The sequence below is a fragment of the Parambassis ranga genome, chromosome 12, assembly GCF_900634625.1.
Source record: "Parambassis ranga chromosome 12, fParRan2.1, whole genome shotgun sequence".
Lineage (NCBI taxonomy): Eukaryota > Metazoa > Chordata > Actinopteri > Ambassidae > Parambassis > Parambassis ranga.
Window position 1 is genome coordinate 11,977,329 of NC_041032.1, and position 23,856 is coordinate 12,001,184.

General features: G+C 40.2%; 2 protein-coding genes across 2 annotated transcripts in view; both read right to left on the reverse strand.

The window, feature by feature from the left end:
- Nucleotides 1–7,324, reverse strand: part of dab2ipb (DAB2 interacting protein b) — an 87,130-nt gene extending 79,806 nt beyond the window's left edge. Inside the window, exon 1 of the mRNA XM_028418630.1 lies at nt 7,104–7,324. Coding sequence (XP_028274431.1) covers nt 7,104–7,143 — 40 coding nt within the window. The 5' untranslated portion in view covers nt 7,144–7,324. The remainder of the gene's footprint in view (nt 1–7,103) is intronic.
- A 3,457-nt stretch (nt 7,325–10,781) lies between these two features.
- On the reverse strand, nt 10,782–23,423 carry LOC114444113 (ras/Rap GTPase-activating protein SynGAP). Its single transcript, XM_028418516.1, has 3 exons — nt 23,366–23,423; nt 13,827–13,951; nt 10,782–10,919 (listed from the first exon to the last, which is right to left on the reverse strand). Exons 1-3 carry the CDS (start codon nt 23,421–23,423, stop codon nt 10,782–10,784), a joined length of 321 nt encoding a protein of 106 aa, XP_028274317.1.
- Between the last annotated feature and the right edge of the window lie 433 nt (nt 23,424–23,856).

A 23,856-nucleotide genomic window follows, 5' to 3' on the forward strand; every position in this document is an offset into this window, starting at 1 on the left:
ACCACCAACCCCCACCAACTCCACCCTGACTCCACACCCTCCTTCTGTTATTCACACTAGTTTTCTTCTGGCTACCTCACTTTCTTCTCTCACATCTAGTCACACTAAAGCCTCTCATCTGTCTAAGAAAAAGTATCATATGATGATCTCAGTGCTAAACTGTTCTGTGTGAATGATAATACCTTTGTGCATAAAATTAAATGTGTTGCCTTCGCTTTTAGTCCTGGCCCTGTTTCCAAATATTTCCAGTAAATGTAAAATGATACAAATTGTTCAGAGGCAGTCTGTGGCATTGTTGAAGATGGGATAAATATGTTGATCTATTACTTTCATATGTTTCTTGCTTCTCAGGCATCCAGTAAAGCTGTAGAAGTCTGCAGTTAAACATCTTGTTGATGTGTTTGGTGATGAGAGTGATCACTGTTTTTTTAAAATGGTGTAATGGCTTCCAAATTTCCAAAACAGTTTATGACAGTGAAGCTTTATATTCTTTACATGTTAGTTGAATGTGTGAGTGGACACACATATATCCTTATTTATTTCTGTTGTATAGGATACAAAGGATACATTCCAACAAAAGATGAGAGGTGACTGATTGTGCCAGTGGAAGTTTGATTGTGATCCCACAATCTGCAAATGAGTTACCACGAAAAACTGTGAGAAAGCTAGAAACCCAAAGAGTGAAATGACACAGTGACTGAGTACTTTGGTATGTGTGCTATAGAGTTACACACAAGACAAAAAGTAAGGCACTGAAGTCCACTCCTATTGACAACTCTGACACACCTCCTGCTTTCATCTTCCTCTTTCTTTGTTTCCCCACTCTTGTCTCACAAATCCCCTATCTCCTTGTCACTGTTTATGTCCATGAGTCAGTTTGTGTGTGTTTGTTTCTAAGTCAGTGGAGTTCCCTGCATGTACAAAACAGAAATGTTCCTGCAGAGATAGAGATAAGAGAAGGACAGAAGTGATGGGAGGAAAAGACAGAAAGGACAACTGGAGCATCTGAGCCAAACCATTACTGACAAAAACAGCATGACAGTTTGTCTAATCAACGGTATGATTTGCACTAAGAATGTCATTCAATACTTAAAAAAAACAACAACCTGACGCATAAACAAATGATGCTGTGCTCTATGGTAACCCAGCCACATTATATATTTAATTTATATGAGCCCCATTTTTCTTGTTTCCTTTTGCTAAAGCAAAAAAGAGAGAGAGAGAGAGAACTTGTAGCTGGAGGAAGAGTTGGACATGAGACAGTTGGGAATGCCAACATCTGCCATTTTGGAGACAAAGGCACTTGTGTGCAGCACGCGGGGTCAAACTGCTGCCATGCCTACCATGCCAGCAAGTGCTTTTTGTGGAGAGATTCCAAAGGGAATTCAACTCATGAAAGGCTAAAACTGGGGCATTCTGGGGGACCAGTGCTTAAACATGCCTACCACCAACAGCCAGGGCCCTAATTTCATTAGGCCTTTATCATGTTCCATTCAAGCCATTTTCTCCACATGTTTTCCGACACTTTCTACTGTCAACAATCCTCCTGTTCTGAGTAAATGGAGCATGTTCTTAGTCTTAATCAATTAATCTAAATGTTTCCTGTCTCTTTACAACCCCACCGCCTCCATATGAGAGAGCAGCAAGAGCCAGTTATGTGAGGTTATCCGTTGATCACTGGTTAGGTGTGATTTAACTGCAAACAACAGAGATGTAACAACAACACTGCTTTAAATCAAACATCTTTATCTTGCTGTTCCTCCAGAGCTCTAATTTCAGGCTCAAATGACTACATTTTCCCACCAGTATCGGTACTGAAATAAATACTGTGGTGGATAATCACAGATCTCTCACTGGGTAAGCCACATAAACAAGAAGGATAAACAAAACGCTGATTAAAATCAGCTTATCTAGCGATTCTAGCATCCTACTTTGATTAGATTTTGATTAGAAGGAAAAAAGGCTTAAGACTGCTAGTATGCTGCTCCTTCTTACTTCAGCAGCTACCTTTCACATCACACAGTCAATATTTTCCATCGCTTGCTTTCCTCACCACTCTCAGCCTCTTTGGCACGCGCTGCTCAGTGTGGGACTCGTGCATTTTTACGGAAGGTTTACAGAGACGTGAAAAGCACATTCCCAGACATAAATTTGTTGTGAGCATGTAACAAGCTCATGGCTGTGTTTGGCACAGTTTCTCCTCTATGCAGTCACTTCATCTTAGACACACACATCAACAGCAAAACATACCATGGATGCAAATAAATGCACACGCATACATGCTTTCCTACAAAGCATCTATATAGATTAACCGTAAAAACAGAACGTGTCCTTGTCTGTTGTCCTTTGTTCACTATGTTTTCTCTCCATCTTTCCTCCGCTCTACGGCAGTGCTCTGTTGACTGACAGTCTCCCATCAGGGAGGCTTTCTGACAAATGGGGCCAAATGGAGTCGTGCCACTGTTGCTGCTGGCCACAAGTCAGCTAACTGAGGTTATTGCTTAGGTCTGCTTTTACAGTGTTATTTATATCATCACCAGACCAGTCTAAAATGTTTGATGAACTTTTCATCTGTATCCTGTGTGTACCTCACACTTGCACACAGCAGTTTGCTTTGTTATTGTACTACAGTAGTCTATATATGTACCACACAGTTTTATTACTGAAGTTACAGAGAGTATATGGTCACAACGCTTTAAAAACTAAGAATTGAAGCATAGTTATATATCTGTAAACAAACACCCTACCCCTGTTGTCTACAGGAAAGGGCAGGATATCTGAATATCAGGGGCAGTCTGAGGCGGTCGCTAGTAGCAGCATCAATCAAAAAGCACAGCAGATATTAGAAGACTCCATTGTTCGAGTCATATTTGGACACAATCAGGAAAAGTGCTTCGTTTGCTAGTATTAGTGTCAACACAAAAGGTTCCCTTGACCTCCTTGAAGGACCACCTATTGAAGTCTGTAGTATATCTATATTGACCAAGCTGTCAAATATATATAACTGAGGTGAGTTATCAACCTTTGTCTCAAGATACCCCACTGCTTTTTAGGTGTTGTTGGTTTCCAGCTCTTTCTTTTTCATTTTATTTATTTTATTTTTTTGATGTAGTACTATTCATTATGCAAATAGCTACAGCAACCCTCTTGTGTGGCTGCACGGCAGCAAATGTCTGTGATGTCCGTGTGCGTTTTCCCCTCTACATTCACTTACAGTAGATTTAGAGCATTCCCGCCAGCAGCATCCCATTACATAGAGTCACTTGAGATGCTTTTGACAAGTGTGTGAAATGTAATCAACTGCAAATAAACAATATCCAAATATAAAAGAAAGCAAGTCTTTGGAGTTACAAAGTTTTCTCTGATAAAAAAGTTTACAGAGTATTTTGAGGAAAACGTTTGACACAAAATAGTCTCATTGTTTAAAAATGCTGAAGGCTAATGTGTGAAAGAGGATAATCTTTAAGAACAAAAGCATACTTGAACTATACTTAATTAATAAACAACACATGCTGCAGCCTGTGCTGTGTCTACATTGAAAATAGAGCATTTTATTTTATTAGGTCAAGGAGGCAGAACTTGTCTAGTTTGTCATCACCACAAGGCTGGATTAACTGGAAAAAGACAAGACATGAAAACAGATGCGCAAAAACAAACACATGAAGCCTATAAAGAGCAGCTATGAAACCCGTCATCATACTGAGGGCAAAGGTATTCTGCAAATATGATAACTACTGTAAATCTGGCCAAGCTCAAAGGTTATATTACCATCAGCTGTACATTGGCAATGCATTTCTGCTGTAACCAAACAACCACAACAATGCATTAAACAGGGTCATGGACAATAAATCTGCCATTTCAGCAGAATCTTTAGCCTGTTTTAGCTCAGTGTCTTCTTCACAACCCCTTAGAAATCCTTGAAACTGTCCTTAAAAGTGGGACAAGCTAGAACCACCTCACCTTTCTGCCAAATGTATCAGATCCAGATTTGCTTCTTCAAACATGCAAGAAACACATACAGAACATGCCAAATATGGTGCTTTTCTTAGTTTCTAAACCCTGTAGATAATACTCATCTGCCAAGGCTGCAACCTTGCAGTGTAAAGACAGTCTCCTGTACACCAGAATGAAACTGAATGGACCATGAGCCCTGGTGTAAGATAGTGTTTCCTCTCTTAAAACTAGATTACAACTTCTAAGCTGACAGCCCAGTTCCTAAATTTACACACACTGTACCAGCCAGCTCCAAACTCCGTCTCGCTGTTAGCATATGAAAACACATGCAGGAATAAATCTTTTATTAAAAGCTGAGCATTCTTCATGACACAGCCCAGCAGCACTTTCATCCATGAGACCACAGTTACATCTGGATAATATCTCAGAATGTTGTGATGTATAGTCAGAAACCCTAATTCTATCCCAAAATGGAAACTCCTCTTGTTTTCTCAAAAATGCTTTGAAATGTCTCAGCTGGTTTAATCTCTCTGTCCTATAAGAGTTTTATCTGACAGTCACACTATAAAAAGAGTGTTTTGAGCATGCATTAAACCTTTCTCATCTAGGACAAAAACATGCAGACCTATTTACATGTCAATGGGGGCCATGTGCTGTGTCTCTCTTTCTCTCCTCTCATCTCAGATGCTACTATAAACTGGCACAGCAGAAATGACCGTTTTGATGTGTGATAAAAGCATGGCTGATTGTACCAAGATGCACTGAGATATTCAGTTTAAGCCTAATTCACCAAATTATGTTTTTTACATGTGGATTCTAATAAGCTTTAAAAAAGATGTTTTGTTCCAAAGCTGTTCTCTTTTACAACAGACACCCTTTGTTGAATGTACACAGACACACTTCACAACGCAAGGACATGGGAAAGTGGGAGTCCCACAGCTATGTGCATCCTCTGCAATACTAGCATGTCATGGGACATGGTGTGCAGATCATCTTAGGTCAACACTAAACAACTTTGTACAGTGGTGGTGGTTTAATTTTGACATACTACTCAGGATTTTTTGTATAGTTCCTGCTTATAATAATATTTCTGATTAACTGGCTTAGCAGTTATATACATATGCACGCGATAAGTGTAAAAACTAAGTATATTTGTGTTTTCATGCCATTTCATGTTGGCCTCGGGTAGCTTATATAGCCATGCTGTGCTAGGCTGTGTATCCTCACCACTGTCCAAGATAATTGGTCTTTATAGGGACAATACTGGTCTGTTGTAATCTCAAATATGTACTGCATGATAAGCAGCTCTGTGGGTGTCACACAAGTGGGTGCCATACATGCAAAGAGTCCATAGATTATAAAGCAATATGGCTGCGCTACACACATATTTTGTGTTGTGCTGTGGTTTCACCTTATGTTATTAAGTTGTCAAATGTACAGGAGTATCTAAATAGTATTGATTACACTGACCCACGCCGGGTCCCTGAAATTAATGAAATATATAACTTAGAAGCTTCCATATCATTGCTAAGTATTGTTATTCCATTTTATAATAGCTTTTCATGTAGCTGTGCATCTGTGATTATTTTCTGTAATATACAGTGGGAGGAGAAGATGTCCAGCATCAGCACTTCTCTGCTTTCTGTTGACAGAAAGAGGAAATAGGCAGATGCAGCCTCAGTGCCTGTGTCAGCTAGGTGCAGGGAGCAGATCAACATCTACTTTACATGCAAAATACACAAAGAAAACAACATGCATATAGAACTGCACAGAGAGCACTTTGATGCGTTGGAGTGAGTGTGTTTGAGAGGCAGTGAAAGTGAAAATGCCTGTAAGCCTAACTAGGCGTGTGAACCCATCCCTGGCTTGCAAGCTGAAATGAAAATGTAATCAGATGTTACCAGGTTATTGCCCGTTCTCTTGGCTTTTTTTTCTATTTATAATGAACCTTTAGAAGGGTCCTCTGATGCTGTGTGTCTAGCAGAGTGGCTGAGTGAAGACAGTGACTTTAGCTGCATGAAGTTGACATTTTATTTTGGGAAACCTTACCGTGAAGGTGTGAAAAAGCACAACGTTCTCTGGGTTAGATTGTTAACAGAAGTTTCATGTCTCAAGAGATGGATAAAAGTGCTAAAGTTTCGCCTTTTGCAGTTTTCTTTCCCTTTTTCTTTGTCTTTCCTTCTCTGTTATGGCAGACAGCCCAGCGCATAAAGCAATGTGGCTCAGACGCTGGCAAAGAGAAACTACAGTCTCTTGGAAATATGCTCTCTGTTGACTCATTCCGTTAACCACATTCTTCATCAGCAGCACAGCAGAGTCCTTCCCGTTGGCCATGAAGACAAAACATCGTCTTTTCTGGCCCAGTTAATAATACACCATTTTTTCTGCCTTTTAACTATCTAGTTTAGGCTCTAACATTTGAAGGAGGAAAAAAAAGAGACAGCGGAAAATGAGGGGGAAGAGAAAGAGTGAACACTCACTGGCCTACAGTGCAGACTAGATCCCCCTGGATTTATTTGTGTACATAACTCTCTCTTTCTGTCTCTCCCCTTCTCTTTCCCTGTGTCTCCCACTTTCATTCTTTTGTGCTGCCTCTAATACAAACACCCACATGGTGCAACAGCCTACAAACATACAAATTCACATAACCATCAAATTATCACACTGCATTTGAGTAGAAATGGTACACCCACGGACCTCACATATGCCACAGCAAATTATTCTATTCAAAGACCGAGAGGAGGGCTGCCTGCTGCATGAAGCTCCCTCTAAAAACAGAACACAAGGCAAATCCAACAGATAATCAATTCAATTTTAAACTTACTTATCTCCAGCAGAGCAAAAAACTTTAGAACCCTGTTAAAAAGTGATGAAATCATCATTAAAGCAAAATGTCTTTAGCAGGCAGTTGACTTCATCACATAGCGATGTAACACTCTTCACCCCTTAACCCTCTACTCAACCAAACAGACTGAAGTCCTATTCATGACTGACCACAGAGGCCCTAGTCAACAGCTTAAGAGCCGAATGGAGAGCATAGTCATATTAGCGAGCTAACAGGAAAACCATGTGACCCAACTCTCTTGCTCACTCCTCAACTTTTTCCACTGTATCAGTTTCATCGTTTCTCATCTTTTCCTCCAACTTACCATTCTGTGCCTCCAAATGGGTGCTACTGTCAGGGTCCATGGTAAATTCACAGGGTGATGAATGCCCAGATCAACACACCCATGTCCCGAGGAAAAAGTTTACACGATAACTAAGCAGCAACTAACTGCTACTACAACTGCTGTCCTCTCCAGTCAAAGCTGCTGGCTCTGGTCGGGCCCCTGCCGCCTGCCAGCTCAGCTGAGGCTTTACCGCTGTGTTACATCTGTCTGACTGAGCCCCTATCTGGAAAGCAGGGAGTGAGGGAGCCGAGCAGAGCACAGAATGGGAGGGAGGAGAGAGAAGCAGTTTCCACATGGAGGGAGAGAGAGAGAGAACGATGGGTGGAGGAGGTTTGTGGCAGCACTGAATCTTTCCACTTTGATCAATTTTACACTCTCAGCTAATTTTTTTTCTCATCAAAAGTCAACGTTTTTTTGAAACATAGGGCTTATAATTAATACTGCAGCGTAAATGTAACAATGGCTGGATAAAAACAGCACATATAGGTTAACATTAGAGCTGCAACTACCAATTATTTCCATTACAGGCACACATGATGCATAAAACTTTAAGACAATGTCTTCTACAAAGGTCCTCAGAAAACATGGTTCTCAACACTAGACGATAAGCACTGTAGATCTTTTAATATGACAAAGGTTTAACTACCTCATATCTGAGAAGCTTTGAGTTAAATTTAAAAGCAAAAAGATCCAATCTTCAGAAGTGCAAGGGCAGAGTGACTTCCACAAAGACCACTTTGGCTAATAGTAACTAATTCCAATTATACACTGAGGAGAACGATGATTACACTATCAAAATAAAATACTTGAAACAAATGTGAGGAACTTTTGGCCTACAGGGCTTGTAAAAATCATTCAGGCCTTCGGTCAGTTATCCAGTCTTTTTAATCCTATCTAAAGTGTTTGCTAAGAGCAAGTGAAAACTTAAAAATGGGACAGCACATGCCTGAAGAAGCAAGAGATGAGAACTTTTCCCCACAAAAACTTCCACTTCAAAAAAATTAAGCTCAGTTGTTCTGGTGGGAGCATAACATTGCTCCCCTGTCTCATGCCTGTTTGTGCCGAAAACCTTGACGAGTTCAAAAGAACAGGGGCGGCAGCCGCTCACTATTCAGTCTGAGATGAGAGAGCTCTCTGATTTGCTATGGATTCCTATTCATCTAGGTGTCGTTTTTATTCATCACACTGCTTATTTAGACCCCATGTCACTCATGGACAAAGGCAGGCGGGACCCACGCTGATGAATAATTTAGTTTAAACACAGACCAGTGGGAGTGTTTGTAGTACTGTGATGTGGATTATCAAATAATTTGAAAGTATACATGCCCAAATTCAGCTTTAAAGGTTAGGCACTGTAAAGAAGACTAGAACACACATCACTGCTTGGTTGTCAGGGATATGTTCCCATCCTTTCTTGTCGGTATTGTTTCGTAAGTGGCACTTTTTGTTATGCTACTTGTTTTTGTTCAGGCAACAAGAGTGCTTATTAAATCTAGTGTATTATCTCACCCTATTACCAATGCAAAAAATGTCTCTTCTTTTTTATTATATTTATTAATTTTTTAAATATTTTTCATTAGCCTCTCCTGCTGGTCTGAGCTCCTTTCAGAATAGAGAGTATATTATTTCATTAAAATAGCAGCTGTTTAGTTTGAGCAGAAACAAAATCCCGATGCAACTAACTCAGATGTCAAAGAAGAGTTTAAATAAGTTCAACGGCAGAAAGTATGTAACTGTGTTTACATTTTGTGGCATAATAACCACAACAATAATATATTTATGTATTGTAATGCACTCTACCTAACTAAGAGAACAGAGACTATGGAAATCTGAATCAGCAATTATCCTACATAATCATCATGGAAATGTTTTCAATTGTCACCGTTGCAAAGGTAGTCTGTAATTCGTGAACAAGCTGACAGACAGTGTTTACTCTTTAAGCGTCTGTCTCTTCAACTTAATCACACAGAGCCAGAATAATGAAGCATCTTATGCTGATTTCTCATCATCGTGTCATTGTTTGTGTCAGTGTGAGTGTAGATGACAAATGAAGGATGCTCATATTTTAGCACTGAGACACTGCAGCAAAGAATGTCCTATTTATGAGATCAATGCAGAGAATGCTGGGTACCAGCCATAACTTTGGGGAAACAGAAGGACGTTTCTGCTTGTGTCATCCTCTAAGCCCTCGCCACAAATCTGACCTTACTAAAGAATATGAGAAAAATGGAATTATTGCCTTGCAGTTATATGCCACTGCTAACATCCATGGCAGAGCATTGTGATGTCACAATAAAATGAAGACTTTTGACCTTAAGACATTTGTGTGAAATTTTGTCATAATTAGCGCATGAATTACAGCATTTCAGATAGAAAAGGTCAGACGGAAAAGGCCACATGAATTATTGAGTTATGGCCAAGTATGTGTTTTGTGAGTTCACAGTGACCTGTGACATTTGTCCACCAAATTTTATCCTTGCATGATGCCAGAATTCAATGAATATCATCAAGCTGTTCATGAGATATCATGTTTATGAGAAAGGGCCTGACTGCCCAAACATAAAAGCAAGGAGTTAAAATATTTAAATATTTGAGCTGATCACACAAAATAACATGATGAGACAATGGAGTGGATGTTTTACCTAAGATTATGAGAATAAATATATTTTGACAAAACAATAAGGAACTAAACCTGCAAACATCATGAAAGTTGTAAAGCTGTACTTATTGTGCTACATAGCTCCCTCTAATTATGAAAGTTAGATTAACCTGTAGAAACCCCTTTATGCTGAATTTAATTACAATTGAATGTACTGCAAGTCTCGACAGCAAGCAGGCAAAACACTGACTGCATCAACAAGCTATCTAAGCAAATCATGTCGACTTACTGGTGGGTCACATTTGGTTGCATGCCACCTTGAAACCCCAGCAACTGTAGCTGTGGGTTACAAATGCTTGAATGTCAAACCTAACTGCCACAGAGTGTCTCATTCTGACCGATCCTATACCCCTATATCACATTCACAGCTTTCACTCAGGAGGTCCAGCTTCTTAAGTACCCTGTGTACTTGCAACTCCAAAGCATTCAAAAATTGGTATTATCAAACTGTCATGAAAGCAACCGGGAAAGAAGCACTACATTTTATTGTGGTTGAAATAAAGCCTCCTAAATGCAGAGTAGCGCATTTACGCTGCAATTGCTCCATCTAGTGGATATCAAGTAGAAGGTCGGTGAGGCTTGATAGCATGAGGAGTAAACTGCGATGAGCATGCTTGAAGTTGACTCAAGGGTGTATTTTTGCAGCTTTGGCCAGAGAAAAATGCAAAAATGTAACCAAAACAAAGCCAAAAAAGCTTTGTCTACAACCTCAACAGTTGATGAAGATTCTCAGTCAACCATGTTTCCCCACCAAAGTTAGAACTGATGAAGCTGCTTGGATGAGCAGCGAAACGTCTTCTAGAAAACTCTACAAGTCCAGACGCCTTGCTTCAACCTTCTCTACGAACCTCAACAGTGTTAACTCACTGTTATTATATGTGTATAATCCAGTGTTAAATATTTGATTTCTGAGTCATTAATTATTTTAATTTAATTAAAATGTTTCAAAAATGTAGGTATTTCCATCATATGCATGTGTGAGTGTGAGTGTGTCCTGATTACTGCAAAGGTATGTCCTCGGGCCATTTACCGCTCTCTGTGGACATCTGGCTGTGGAATTCTGGAAACTGTGTCTCCACTGGAACACTGATGGTGCGTCGTAGAAGATGGACCCTGCATGACGCAGAGCGTCTTTCCTGTAAAGGAAAAGAAGGGAAAAGAAACACATCTGCTGAGAACGAGAGGGAAAGGAGGCCACACAGCAGGCAGATAAAATCCTGAATAGATTAAACAAAAGAGCCGACAGAGGAAGAATGAACACTAGCAGGAAGAAAAATGGTTGCTCTAAGAAATGTATGAATAGTCACTGAGGTCTCTTATCTATGTTGTTGTGGGCATTCTGGTCACCATGTTTAATACTAGGTCAGGCCAACAGCACACAATAGTGTCAGTGGTTGTGATGAATGAGTACTTATTGAATAAAACAAAGCAGGCATTAGCAGCACATCCGTCTGTGTCAGCTCATATCTTCCTATAGCCTGCATACCAAATGTTTGTCTCCAAAAGATTAAACAGACAAAGGAGAAAGAAGGGTGAGAAGTGAGCCAGTCACAGAAAAAAAGACTGTCTTGTTTTCTCCGTTCCTCTCTTTCCATGTCCGTCTGTTTATCTCTCTGATCCTCTCTGAAAGAGTCCTCTTCACTTGCCTCGTGGGACTTTAAGGTTAAGAACAGCATTCACTGACACCAGCTTTGACGTAAAGACAATGTCTAGTAGTCTGAGCTATAGTGACTAAGCATTTGGTGCTGTAATGTGAACCACTACTCACAGCAACAATTTGTACAGTACAGTACTTCACGGCCTAGTCAGATTTAGTATCAAATGTAATCATTTAATAATAAATTATTATTCTTCTTGTCCAATGATGTATTTTTCAGCTCAGTAAAAAAGAGTTATAATTTATCAGTGGGACATTTTTCTCTAAGCTTTCTTTTAGTGGCAATCCTGTGCAGCTTGGAAATAGAACAATAATACAGAGCTACTGTATCACTGTATGTGCAGGGTCCTCCGTGGGCTCAAGGAACAATCGAAAGCTTCACAACAATCTGAAGGTGAAAATGAGCAAGGTATAAACTCCTGAAAGCCCTCCGGAATCACTTTTTTCCCCAATTTTATTACCTTCACATTGTACCCCTCTAGCAATGTGACACGCTCTCTGAATGCTAAAATTGTTATCCTCTCATTTGTGCATTCACTCTCCTCATTTTGGCTTACCTTGCATGTGTATATGCAGTATTTGTTTCATGATTTATTTATTAACTGAGCAATTTCCTACACGATATCAGCATCTGATTAGTCTTAGTGATAAGGCATGTCTAATTCTGTTTTATAATGAAGAACAGGAACAGGTGTGAAGATGTAAATAGACTAGAGGAAAGACAAAAACAATTCGACAAGAAAGAGAAAAAGCAAAAAGATTAAAGTCTGAAACAAAAGACAGAAGAGTAACAATAAAAACCCTTTAGTTCTCTTCTCACAGCTAACAATCAACCAACATTTTTTGTCCAGAGACTTCTTCTACACATTGATTGTTTTCCCTCTTACTCTGGTGTTTGCTGATGGTACTATACAACGCTGACTGGAAGAACATGCAGGCCATAAATAAAGCATTTAAAAAGAGGTGACTGATAAGCTGGTGGCCTAGGATGAAGAAGGAGCTGATTAGTGTCATCCTGTTCTACTGATCATCAGTTATCCAAGAACTATTCAGACCTCTTTCAGGGAGCTAATGGTTGCCATTTTCACAGTGATGCCATTTTAATTGTAGCTGCGGATGCCTTGGCTGAAGAGAAGTGTCTAGTAATGCATTCTAGCAGTCTGATTAGCTTTGAAATTTTGCTCCTAACTTTAAATCAATCGATCACACTTAAAGACCCAAAGACAAGACTGAAATATCCTGTCACTCCCATGTCATTGGTTTGTTTGCATGTTGACATGAGTAAATGCTCTGACCTATCCTCCCACTGGAGCTTGTTTAGCCGTCTAAATCATGTCATCCCTATTTCGCCTGAAACAAGCCAATATAAGACTCCATCGTTCTTTTGACCTGCAGCTTGCTGACATGAAACAGAAATCCAGCAGGGTTAAAGATGACCTTCTAGAGTCTGGGTCTCTAGATGGATGCATTTAATAAGCAGTTCTTTGTGGGAACAAAGCAACACACCGCTATACGAAAATGCTGCCAATTGAGTGGATTGAAATAATTCCCCTCATGCAATTATTGATCTATTTCAGTGAGCCATACCTTAGTAATTGAAACACAAAAGGAAATACTGGGGCCTCACGGTTCGTCCCAGTTCTAGTGGTCACATTGGTATATAAAAAGGTTTGGCAAGTTCAATAAATATGGCTTGTCTGGGTGATTTTGTGGGACACTCGCCAGACTTACAGAGTTGTTGCTAGATCCCAAAGAGAGGCAGTTTTCTCTTCCTGTTGATGCCTTCAAAATAATAGAAGGAAATTGTGAAATTCCTCCAGAGAGCTATAATTTAGTTAGTTATTTATCTTCTAAACCTCTTGCAATTAGCCACAGTTCTGTGAAGAGACCCCTGACAAGCAAAAATGGATGAAAACCCTGTGTGGGCGTTTGGCGGGAATGTGGGTGCCCTGAATATGAGCTCACACAAAGCTGAGTAGCATACTGCAGAGTGAACAATAAAATTCACATTATCATGCTGACTCCTGATTTGCACTTTACAACAAAAACTCTAATCTCACAGAAATGTGCATATAATCCAGCATGACACTAATCACAGACAAAAGCAAGGCTCAGCTAACCTGGCTAAGATGAATTTTAATGTAGAATGAATTACGGGGGCTTACATTTTGCCATTGGTAGTCAATAGTAATTATTATCATTGCTGAGACTGTGACTTTTAAATTCATACACACCTATAGGGAAATAGGTGGCAGGGGGAAATAAAAGGAAAAGGAAAAAATTAAATCACCAAAGCAAAAAAAAAAAAAACAAAAAAAAACAGAACTGGCAAGAACAGGCACACAGAGAAACATGACAGACAACAGACAGCACTGTCTGCTCTCACCACCTCCTCCTCATTCAGGAGCAGCATCTGACAGTCAGCCACCGCAGAGTACTTCGGGTTCCACGCTGTTCGTTCTTCATAAGAATGGCCACGCAACATCCGGTGTCTCAGTGGACAGTGCATATCTAGAGAGAGTAACAAGATATCAGCTGCAGACAATCAGAGTTGTTAACAGCACAGAATGAAAAGAAATTGGTATATAATAAAAAAAGTATCCATAGAATGATGGATGATGGCAGCAGAAGAGAGTGAGCAATTAGGATTTGTTAAATGGGCAATCAATGTGAGAAAATGTTATTTTCACCTTGTGAATAACTTTTGCTCAGTGAATGCAAAAACTCTCTTCCTAATCAGAAATGTCACCAGAGAGGTAATGATTAATGCATCCTCTCCTAGCTTCTTTTCCCACTTCAATCACTCTGTGGATGCCAGGTGAAGAAAGAATACATTTTAAAAAAGACTGAGACAGGCATAAATTGGATTTTCTAGCATCTGCAATGATACGGTGACATACATCTCAGAAAAGCAGCACACTTTTCTCACAAGGGCTGCATATCCATCAAGGCTCATACATGGGTTATACTGTTAGAGAGACCGTGACGGGATCAGTCAACGCAGAAGGGTGACTGGGAAGTTTGTAGCCTGACACAGGAGGCACTACTTTCTCACACATGCTCACTTCAGCAGCCCGTTTTCCACCATAAAACTCTTACAACCTCAGAGTCAGACCACAAACATATTAATCACCCTTTGCGATCCAAGTCTCAAAACCATGTTTACCCCTCTACACACTGCATATAGCAAGAAAATAGAACTGTGATGGAAACTGTGACATTCTAGACCACCTGTTGCTGCATCTCTTGTGGGCTGTGTTGTGTATTGAAGCTAGAAGCTAATGAGTGGAGTATATGGGTCAGAGTGTGCTGTTCTTACCATGCAGCACAAGGCATTGCTTTTGTCGTAAAGAGGGTAACTCATGCAGAGAAGCATCCCTGCTCGATGCTACGAGGTGTTTTATAATGTAAAATATATAACATGCTTCAACTATATAGCCATACTTGATTTTAAAAAAGTAGAACACCACAAGATGACTAATTAAAAGAGGTAGAAGATTCCTGTTTCTTTTGATCTCTGATCTTAGAAATGTAAAAGAACTTTAAGACACTCTTCAGTCGTGCTCATCTACACAGAGAATATTAAATGCACTGAGACGTTCCACAATAAGTTTCTTAAATTTACAATGTTGTGGAATTAAAGCTCCTGTGTACCGAGTACGCTGCACACACTGGGTTTAGGGTTGTCACAACCCTGGTTGTTACGTCTCTTTGATCATAGTCTCTTAGTGACTACTTCATATTCCAGATAAGCTCTAATGTCACAGTGATAAGGCTAAGTCACAAGTGTACAAACACATTAAGGTACAAACATACACTGAGATACAGTTCTGCACACCGCAACTGTCTGATCAGCTTACAGTCATGCTGTGGACAGGAGCAGGTCAAGCACACTGCGTTTTCTATTTAGTGTAGCTGCTTTGAGGACAGGTTTTTAATCTGGTGTTGATTAAATTGTGCGAGTCAACATCTGCTATGCAAGCTTTAGAATTATGACAGGAATAAATAAACCAGAGAGGCAAAAGGCAAGAAATAGAAAGATGGAGAAAGTCTTTTGATGGCTGCAGTTTTGCTTGGTTAGTCTCAATTTTCTACTCTCTAAACAAACACAGCTGTTTGATAACTAGACAAAAAAAGGGTGAAAATAAAAGGCACACACTGGCAAAGTATATCCATGCAACACAATTCTTTACCCTCAGACACTTTCTGACAGAGAGACCCAAGGCCAACTCATGGAAATGATATAAATCATAGGTATTTTTTATTCCACTCCCTGGCTGAATTATTGATCCAGCTTGTGACAGGTACATATTCTGCTTCGATCAATACTGCACTGCTCACTCTAGACTAGGTTTATATGCACACTCTGCTTCTTCCTCACGGCACAGCACCTTCACCAGCTGTTAGAACACATGACATAATGAAGATATTATTTATTTTAACGTTATCTTTTGGTAAGCATGGCTTGTTCCTGGTTGCCTCCCGGGTTTAATTTGATATAGATTTTTTTTCCTGCTCATCATAACTATATAAACGTTACCCAAAAAAATATAACGTTCAACATTCAACACATTAGCCCTGTTAGCTCTACTGGAAAACTAGCTTAAACAATTAGCCAAACACAGCTACGCAATATAACAACAAAGTATGAAACCGTTATATAACAACAGAAAACACTTCAAATGTGCATAATTCCTTACCCACGAAGCCAAAAAGGTAGATATACCCCTTTCATGGTGGTAGCATTAGGTACCTTTAGCTTCTGGTTAACGCGACATCCGGGCATATTTATAGTGACTTTTTCAAGACCGGAGGTTACGGTCACCTAGTGGCGAAAGGCGGAACTGCATCAAAGCTTAATTAATTGATTGAAAGCAGGTGAGTTGGTCTGATCTGGGATACAGAAGTAAAACATTAAAATACATTTGTTTTTAAATAGACATATAAAAAATAAAATACATATTATGTATCATGAAGTAAAAATAATAATAAGTTGTCGAGTAACAAAATAAGGAGGATTCCAATCAGATAGCAGTGAGATCATTTAACTCATATGACAAGCATGGCCACATGGTATTTACATAAAGCCATGGTGTGCTGCTCCTTCCTGTGTTTTACATGGCAACAGAGGATCAATAACTGCACAATGTTACCGTTTTATTCTCCCTCTGCTTGAATCCCCACTGCTTAGTGGCTGCTACAGAGTACTCCGGTTGGATATTGATAGAACAAAACAAAAGCTCTAACAGTTTTAAATCAATACTCGAGGTTTTTGGTGAAGATGCTTCCAGGACATCTGTGTGTTTGAAAGAAGCAGAGGGAAAATGGGAGGTATAGGAACTCAGAAGGTATGAGGCAGCATGTAGGCTGGATGCTTGAAATACCAAGTGGATTGTGGCTGACAAAAACAGCCAGACCTTAAATTTATCTACTTTTTTTGCTGAATTTTCTATGAAAATATAGAGGTAAATATTGATTTGACATCACATAAATCACACATCTACACCTCCTACATGATATGGATTTCAGCCTTCCATCCAGGTCACCTGAATCAGGCTCTTACTGGAGTTTGGAATAGTTTTATTTTGACCAAAATGTCCATCTGTATAGACAATATTCACATGTTTTACATCTTGACCATGTTACCTTTGTATGATAATAGAAATAGAAAGAAAAGACTAATGAAAAATCATCTCTGTTAAGCTTTTGAAAGAGCCGTTCTCATGGGGGTTCTTTCCAAACACAGATGCACCTAATCCGTTAATTATGGCTGCGCTTAGGTGTGACCTTGCGTTCGCACTTGCTGACTGATTGGAAAGACTCTAACATCAAAAATGGTGGCACAGCCATGATTTATTTGTGGGTGTGTGTGTGTCTGTGTATTCTTCTTTAAATCCTCAGTCCTCTTTCTAACCTGTTTCACTAGCACTGTCCAAGAAAACGGACATTATTGGCATGTGCACAGTCATCCCAAGATATGAAGGAGAATAAGCTGATAAAATTAGCTCCTATCTGAGGCCACACCTTCAAGTCAATTCTCATTTCAATGACCACAGATATCAAGCTCAACAGAATGTTTCAAAAACACAGACTGACAATGGAAATGGCGTCTAAACAAAGTGCTCATCATAAACCGCAGAGGAAGCACTTAGGAAGAGAGGCATCCATTTAAATAGGAAGTTATAAATCCTCCCTGTGTACGTGCTGCTGGCTGCACCAGTATGCCCCGATGGAGCTTGGAGAGATTTAGAGCCTCTGGATTGGCTGTGTGCTGCTGATGGAAAGCTTCATCTTGTTTTCTGCTCATGCAAAGCAACTCTGCAAAAAGGCCACACGGTAAGGCCGCATGCAGAGATGATGATTGACCCCACCCCCCCCCCCCCCCCCCCCCCCCCCCCCCTTTCCGGAAATGCCACACTACAAGCTTGCCTGTCAGAAGGAGACTTGAAGGGTGCAAATGCACAAATAAACAAGAGTTTTGCAATCTATTCTTGACATGGGTTGAGATGAAAACCCACAAGCAGCATTTGTAGCTGTAGAGTGTGTCACACTGCCACCAGCAACTGCTTATTTAACCATAGCTATCAGGCTCAGAGAGATGCCTCTAAAGATGTGTGGAGATATTAGATGAAATGTATCAACCATTTGAGGCAATTTCTGTAGTTCTCCCTGCTTTTGATTAAACTACAATCTTCAGTTGGAGCTTCGTCCTGTGAAGTCATGATCAAAAATGACTTGATCACTGTCTCTTTACTTGGCAAACACACAGGACGTTTTCTCTGAGACTGTGGTGCGGATAGAACCCAAGCAGCTGACAGCTTGAGGAGCAAATATGATACAGTGACAACAGGATGTCGTGTACTGATCTTACATAAAATAAGACGCCATAAAATAGCCCTATAGAGGGAAATGTTGTGACGTTCGTCTTGCTGTGTTCAGGTGTACATTTTCTATCACATATATATTGAAGCTACTGGAAATGGGTAAGTTTTCAGGTGGATCATTGACGATGCAACTTCACCCGTTGACCTCCACTGTCTATGCAGGCTCTGATTCCAAGATGGCATCATTTTTGCCACATGGCAGCACCCATCAACAAAATATTTTGGCCCCATTTTTTTATGGGTGGAGCCAGAAGCACATTGTTCATCATGTATATACAGTCATTGGTTTATACCCATGTCTGTCCGACTATTTTGGGGTGTCACAGTTAGGTTTAACCTTTAACATTTTTGGATATAAAATATATAAATATCCTCTCATCATCATTTTATGTTGTCATGTGCTTGTAAAATCGTAATATTTATATGATTTGTGAGGTCACCATGACCTTTAACCTGCTCTTTTCTTCAGTGATTTGTGCCAAATGATGCAATTTTAAAAAGGTCACAAGCTGTTTATTACTAAGACATGGCATCTTTGGCCAGAGTGAATTTATTCCTACTGCTGTGTCAGCTGGCACACCTGTTGACTCATTAAAGAACCCACTTATAGTCTGTCACTCACTCTCACTCACACACAGTTACAAGTGGTTGTTGCTTGGCGCTAACAAGCCGTCACTTTCCCCTCTTTTTTGTTCCTGAACTGTTATTGAGACAATGTTTGAGGCCCAACATGTCCATTTGTTAAGTTCTGTGAGGAACAACTGGACTGTGAAAAGTATATGTGAAAACACACAGCCTGCAAGAAACACTGTGTCCCTGTGTGCCTGCATGTGATGATAAGGCAACAACAAAAGCAGAGGAGGAGAGCTGATCTCTGAATACCAAACAAGTGAATGGAGCAGTGGGAGCCATTTCTCTTTTCTGCCCTTTGAATTCAGATTACCTTCATACTTATAGCTTTGACTTAATAGTAGATTTTGAGTTATCTCTGCTACTGTAACTGATGAGTGGGAGTTGCGTAGGTAATGCAGCACTTGACAGGAATAGAGGATGTTTTTTTTGTTATACGGACTGACCCAGACATTGAACTCTCTCTGCTAGCTTCTGATCCATTCCTGTTTGAAAATGAACTTATCGACTGTGCTGCTTTATGAGGGTGGAAAGGGTTAAATGAACAGGAAAGTTCAACTGAAACTCAATCTTTAGCTCAGTTAAAGTTAAAGTTAGAAAGACAAATTATGCACACTGCACCCCTACAGATACTGAATGAAAAGTATTTTTTTCATATCATGATGGCACCCAGCTGGTTTGGCGTCCCCTGTCATAGGGCCATAGGTTTCTATCTCTCTTTAATTAATGAGTCCAACAACACATTTAAAATGCAGCATGTGCAGCAGATACAACCACATGTGGCCTGGAAATATGACAATTTCATATGAGCACCCCCTTCAACTTTGAATCCACATTCTCCCTTTTTAAAGTCCTGGCTCAGGTGTCATGTTGATGTTTCTCTCTGTCTCTCTCTCTCTCTCTCTCTCTCTTCGGGCAATCAAGCTCAATTGCTGGCACCTGCTTAGCTCCAATATAAGCTGTGGTCATGGAGGGTTTGGGTGGAGGGGTGAGTTTTAGTATAAAAACAGACGTGTGTTCTACTAGGGGAAGGTGTTACTTGGTTTTCAGAATAGCTGCTGAAGCTTTGGCCATTTTGTTTTTTCTATTGTGAATCACCAAATTTCTATGTGGAAGTAATTTAAAGGGCAGTGATGTATCTGTTCAAGGCAAACCAGACTTTGTTTCTATCTGTTGCATGCTGTGCCAGCAACCGGACAGCAACGAGACTTTCTGTGGATTTTCTCACACTGATGTTTACACTGATGTTTCAGTACTTGATTACTTGCAAAACACAATAATGCATGATTTACATGTGAGGCACCGTGTGTTGGGTTAACTTGATGTTACCTTGAACAACAATGGAAATGGTGCACGTTTGTAAATAGTTTGAAACAAAAACATCGATCATTCCGAAGATTGTCTCCAATGTTTAGTCAGAGCAGCTTATTTCAGGAAGTGCTGGCTGCCAGTTCTTTTCAGTGCTCTGTGTTTCTTTGATTAAGTTTTCACATTCAAACTGTTGTGAAAACTGTGCCAAGGCAATTGTAAAAAAAAAGAAAAGAAAAAAAAAAAGATTCCTGTCAGAAAGAAAACCAGAGTAGAATGCTGCTGAAGTGTCGAAGAGGCTGAGAGTGAATGTTGTTTACCTCTGTGGTGCATTAAACATTCATTTTCACTGATGGTTTAGGTTTTATTTCTCATCTTTAACTCCCTATGAACCTTCACATTTCTCTCACATTATGCAATCCTGCTCAGCCACTTAGCTATTGTCACAGCCGTAGGCCAATACAACACACACTTCAGGGTAAATTATGCCTTTCTTCCTTATGCAGAGATCGCACTACTAATAACCCCCATCTGTCTGTGAAGTGCACAGTACATCTGTACAGCCACAATCACCTCGGAGCTGTGTGTCTGCTGCTGGTTCATTGGCACAGATGAAGTGCAGCGAAGGTGATGTGAGTCAGCTCGAAGTGAAGGATATACAGATAATGATTTCACCTGGGAGCTCGGATGAAACTGGTGACGGGTGACAGGCGCCGTGTCAGAACAGGAGTGATGTGAGGGTAAATCAACAACACTGCCACAGCCACAACAACATTATATCTTGTCGTACAACTGCCGTGGAGTCACAACAATGTTTTTCTTTTGTAAACAAACTCAGCGATCAGCGTTTTTGTTTTTTACAGAGTGCATTTTCAGTCCTTAATAGGTACTAAATTCTATCTGCAGTTAAGATAAGATAAGAGATAAGATAAAACTTTATTAATCCCGAAGGAAATTCTTGTGCCAGAGGTATTAAGTTACATTAAATGCAGTTAAGTACAGAGTATAAGTATAAGTGTCACTATAATCCAAAAAGAGTACAGTACGCGGTATGAGCACAATATATGATACATGGATACAATATGGAGATGTAAGGTACTAAGTAAACATAATATAGGAATGACAGTGATGCCTGACATGATTATCTAATGACATGATTGAGGATAATGTCACAAATACTCACACGTGTGTCTCTTAGGGAATCAGCAAAGCCCAGCAGCCACAATACTCAATACAAAACCTTCCACAAATCACAGCCTCCCACCAAGTGGCAAGGATGAGGCCCATGCAGAAGTGTTACAAAGTGCAGTTAGAGGCTGGCTCCAGAAGCAAGTCCTCATAGAATCCAATGTAAAAATGACCAACTTCATAGCAGAAATAAATGGTTTTGGTCTCTATTGATGAATAACTCACTCTGTGGGCGTCAATTCCCAATGCATATTGATGTTTGGGACAGTCGGAGCCTCCTACAGACACTCAAATCGCCACTTCAGAAACCAGTGGTTGACATCATGGACGCTTCATCCATAGTCACATACTATCTGTGGCTCACACCCAGCTCCACCATCCTCATCTATCATCAGCATCCTGCCCTTCTTATGATCAATAAATGCTGTTCAGTCACTATTCAGGATGTGGTCCTTGCTCGTGAACTGCATCTATACTTAAGGTGAACATGTGACACACTATGGAAGAGCAGGGTCAGAGTAAAACATGATGCAGGGGCCTTGTGATGAAATGATAATGTTGTAATGCAGCCGGTGCTCAAGGTACATAATTCACATCAGTGGAGACATAATTCCGTGTTTCCAAAAGCATGAATGCACTTATAGAGTATGTATATGTAAATATTTCATAGTAATGTGAACCACAGGTTATGCAAAAATATTAACTCTTTATAAAGACTTTTGCACATTAATAAAACAAAAGCAGAAAAAAAAGAAAAATTAGAATCTGGAGTGCTCACACATGCAGATCATGTTTGTTATCTCTAGCTAAGTTAACATTGTTAACATTATTGTTCTGTTTCTGTTTTGTCATGTTTTCAGGGCAGCAGTGTCGGATATCATTACCACTGACTGACATGCACTGGAGCTTTATTGGATTTTGGCAGCACGGTGTTGCAGCTGTGGATGTGCATATAGATGAGTTCATTTGTTCTTATTCTCGACTCTGTAAGAGCAGTTATGCTTTTTTTGCCCTCTTCTGACCTCAACCCCCCCCCCCACCCTCATTTGCATCAAATTTTAAAATGATGTTTTTGATCTGAGCACTTAGGTCTCCCACAACTTTTTTTTCTCACACACAAAGTGACGCCCAGTGCTTACACTTAATTAGGCCAAAGCTCGTCACATTGACTGTGCTGTGTGAGTTAGCATTCAGCTCTGACTGGCAATTAATTTTACAACTGTTATGGTTTTACTGCCTCTAATCAAACGAATTATGTAACTAATAAAAAAAAAGAGTAAAGCATTCAAGTTCCCAACTCAATATCCAGCAGGATTGTCTTTATCACCAAGGACAACTATCATCCTCCACAGGCCAAACACACAGCACATGTAAACACACTCTTCCTCTCCCTAAGCTGCTTGCCTTTGATGATGGTTTAAAATTCACACATGACCTGAATTTCCATTGCTTCCAGCATTCAAATTCTGCTGTCACACTGTGGGAGAACACATTTAAAACAATACTTTTCTGGCAATCAACTACAACACACTAAACAACGCAAGTTCAGGCAAAAATATGCAGCTAAAAAAGCACACGCCATATTATTGTATCTAGGTCAGAAAAAAATGCAATATTCTCCAGTCCACATGCACTTTCACAGCTGCGCTCTGGAAGTAAGGCGGTCATAGTAGCAGGAGCTGCTCCACCTTAATGTACTCCTTCAGCACTGCCATATGGATGGAGACACACCTCCTGTTTTCCACAGTAATAATTGTCATGGTTATTAGATCATACAGCACAACAACAACAACAAACCACAGAAAAATGGACAGATGGAGAGAACAGAAGAGCGAAGCTGGGCAATTTACATGAGTGAAACAAGATGGGAACAGATGACAAACAGACAGACATGCACTTATCATTATGCACATACCTGACAGGGAGTCAGAAGACATGCCATCTTGCTGCTGCATCTTGAACGCTTGCTCCATTGTAAGACTGTGCATGTGTGTGTGTCCACAAGCTAGAGAGAGTGAGCAAGCCAGCACGCCTCACTGTGTGTTTTGATGACGGTGTAGCTGCTCAGGGAGCGAGTGAGCGAGCAAGCAAGCAAGCGAGCGAGTGAGTGAGCAACAGAGCCAGGAGGTAGGTATGGGTAGAAGAAATGAGCTTCTTTATTACCTCGCCAAGTGTCTCCAATCTCATTCTCAATTTCTCTCATTTTTGTCCTCATTTTGAGCAACACTGGATGTGTGTGTGTGTCTTTTTATACAAAGCACATGTACTGCAGATAGAGATTCATGAGGTACACAGAGGCAGGGAGGTGGGAGGAGCATGAGGAAAGGAGGGAGTTGTAGTGGCTGAAGAAGAGGAGGTGCTGAGGAAAAGGAAGAAAGCAATCACCTTATAGTGTAGGCTTACTCT

Bases quoted from the DNA above. Each gene is read 5' to 3' on its own strand.
- LOC114444113 (XM_028418516.1), bottom strand. From the start codon at position 23,423: ATGGAGCAAGCGTTCAAGATGCAGCAGCAAGATGGCATGTCTTCTGAC. The intron at 13,952-23,365 runs GTATGTGCATAA...TACTCTCTCTAG, and splicing joins GTCTTCTGACTCCCTGTCAG to ATATGCACTGTCCACTGAGA. The intron at 10,920-13,826 runs GTGAGAGCAGAC...TTTCCTTTACAG, and splicing joins TCCTGAATGAGGAGGAGGTG to GAAAGACGCTCTGCGTCATG.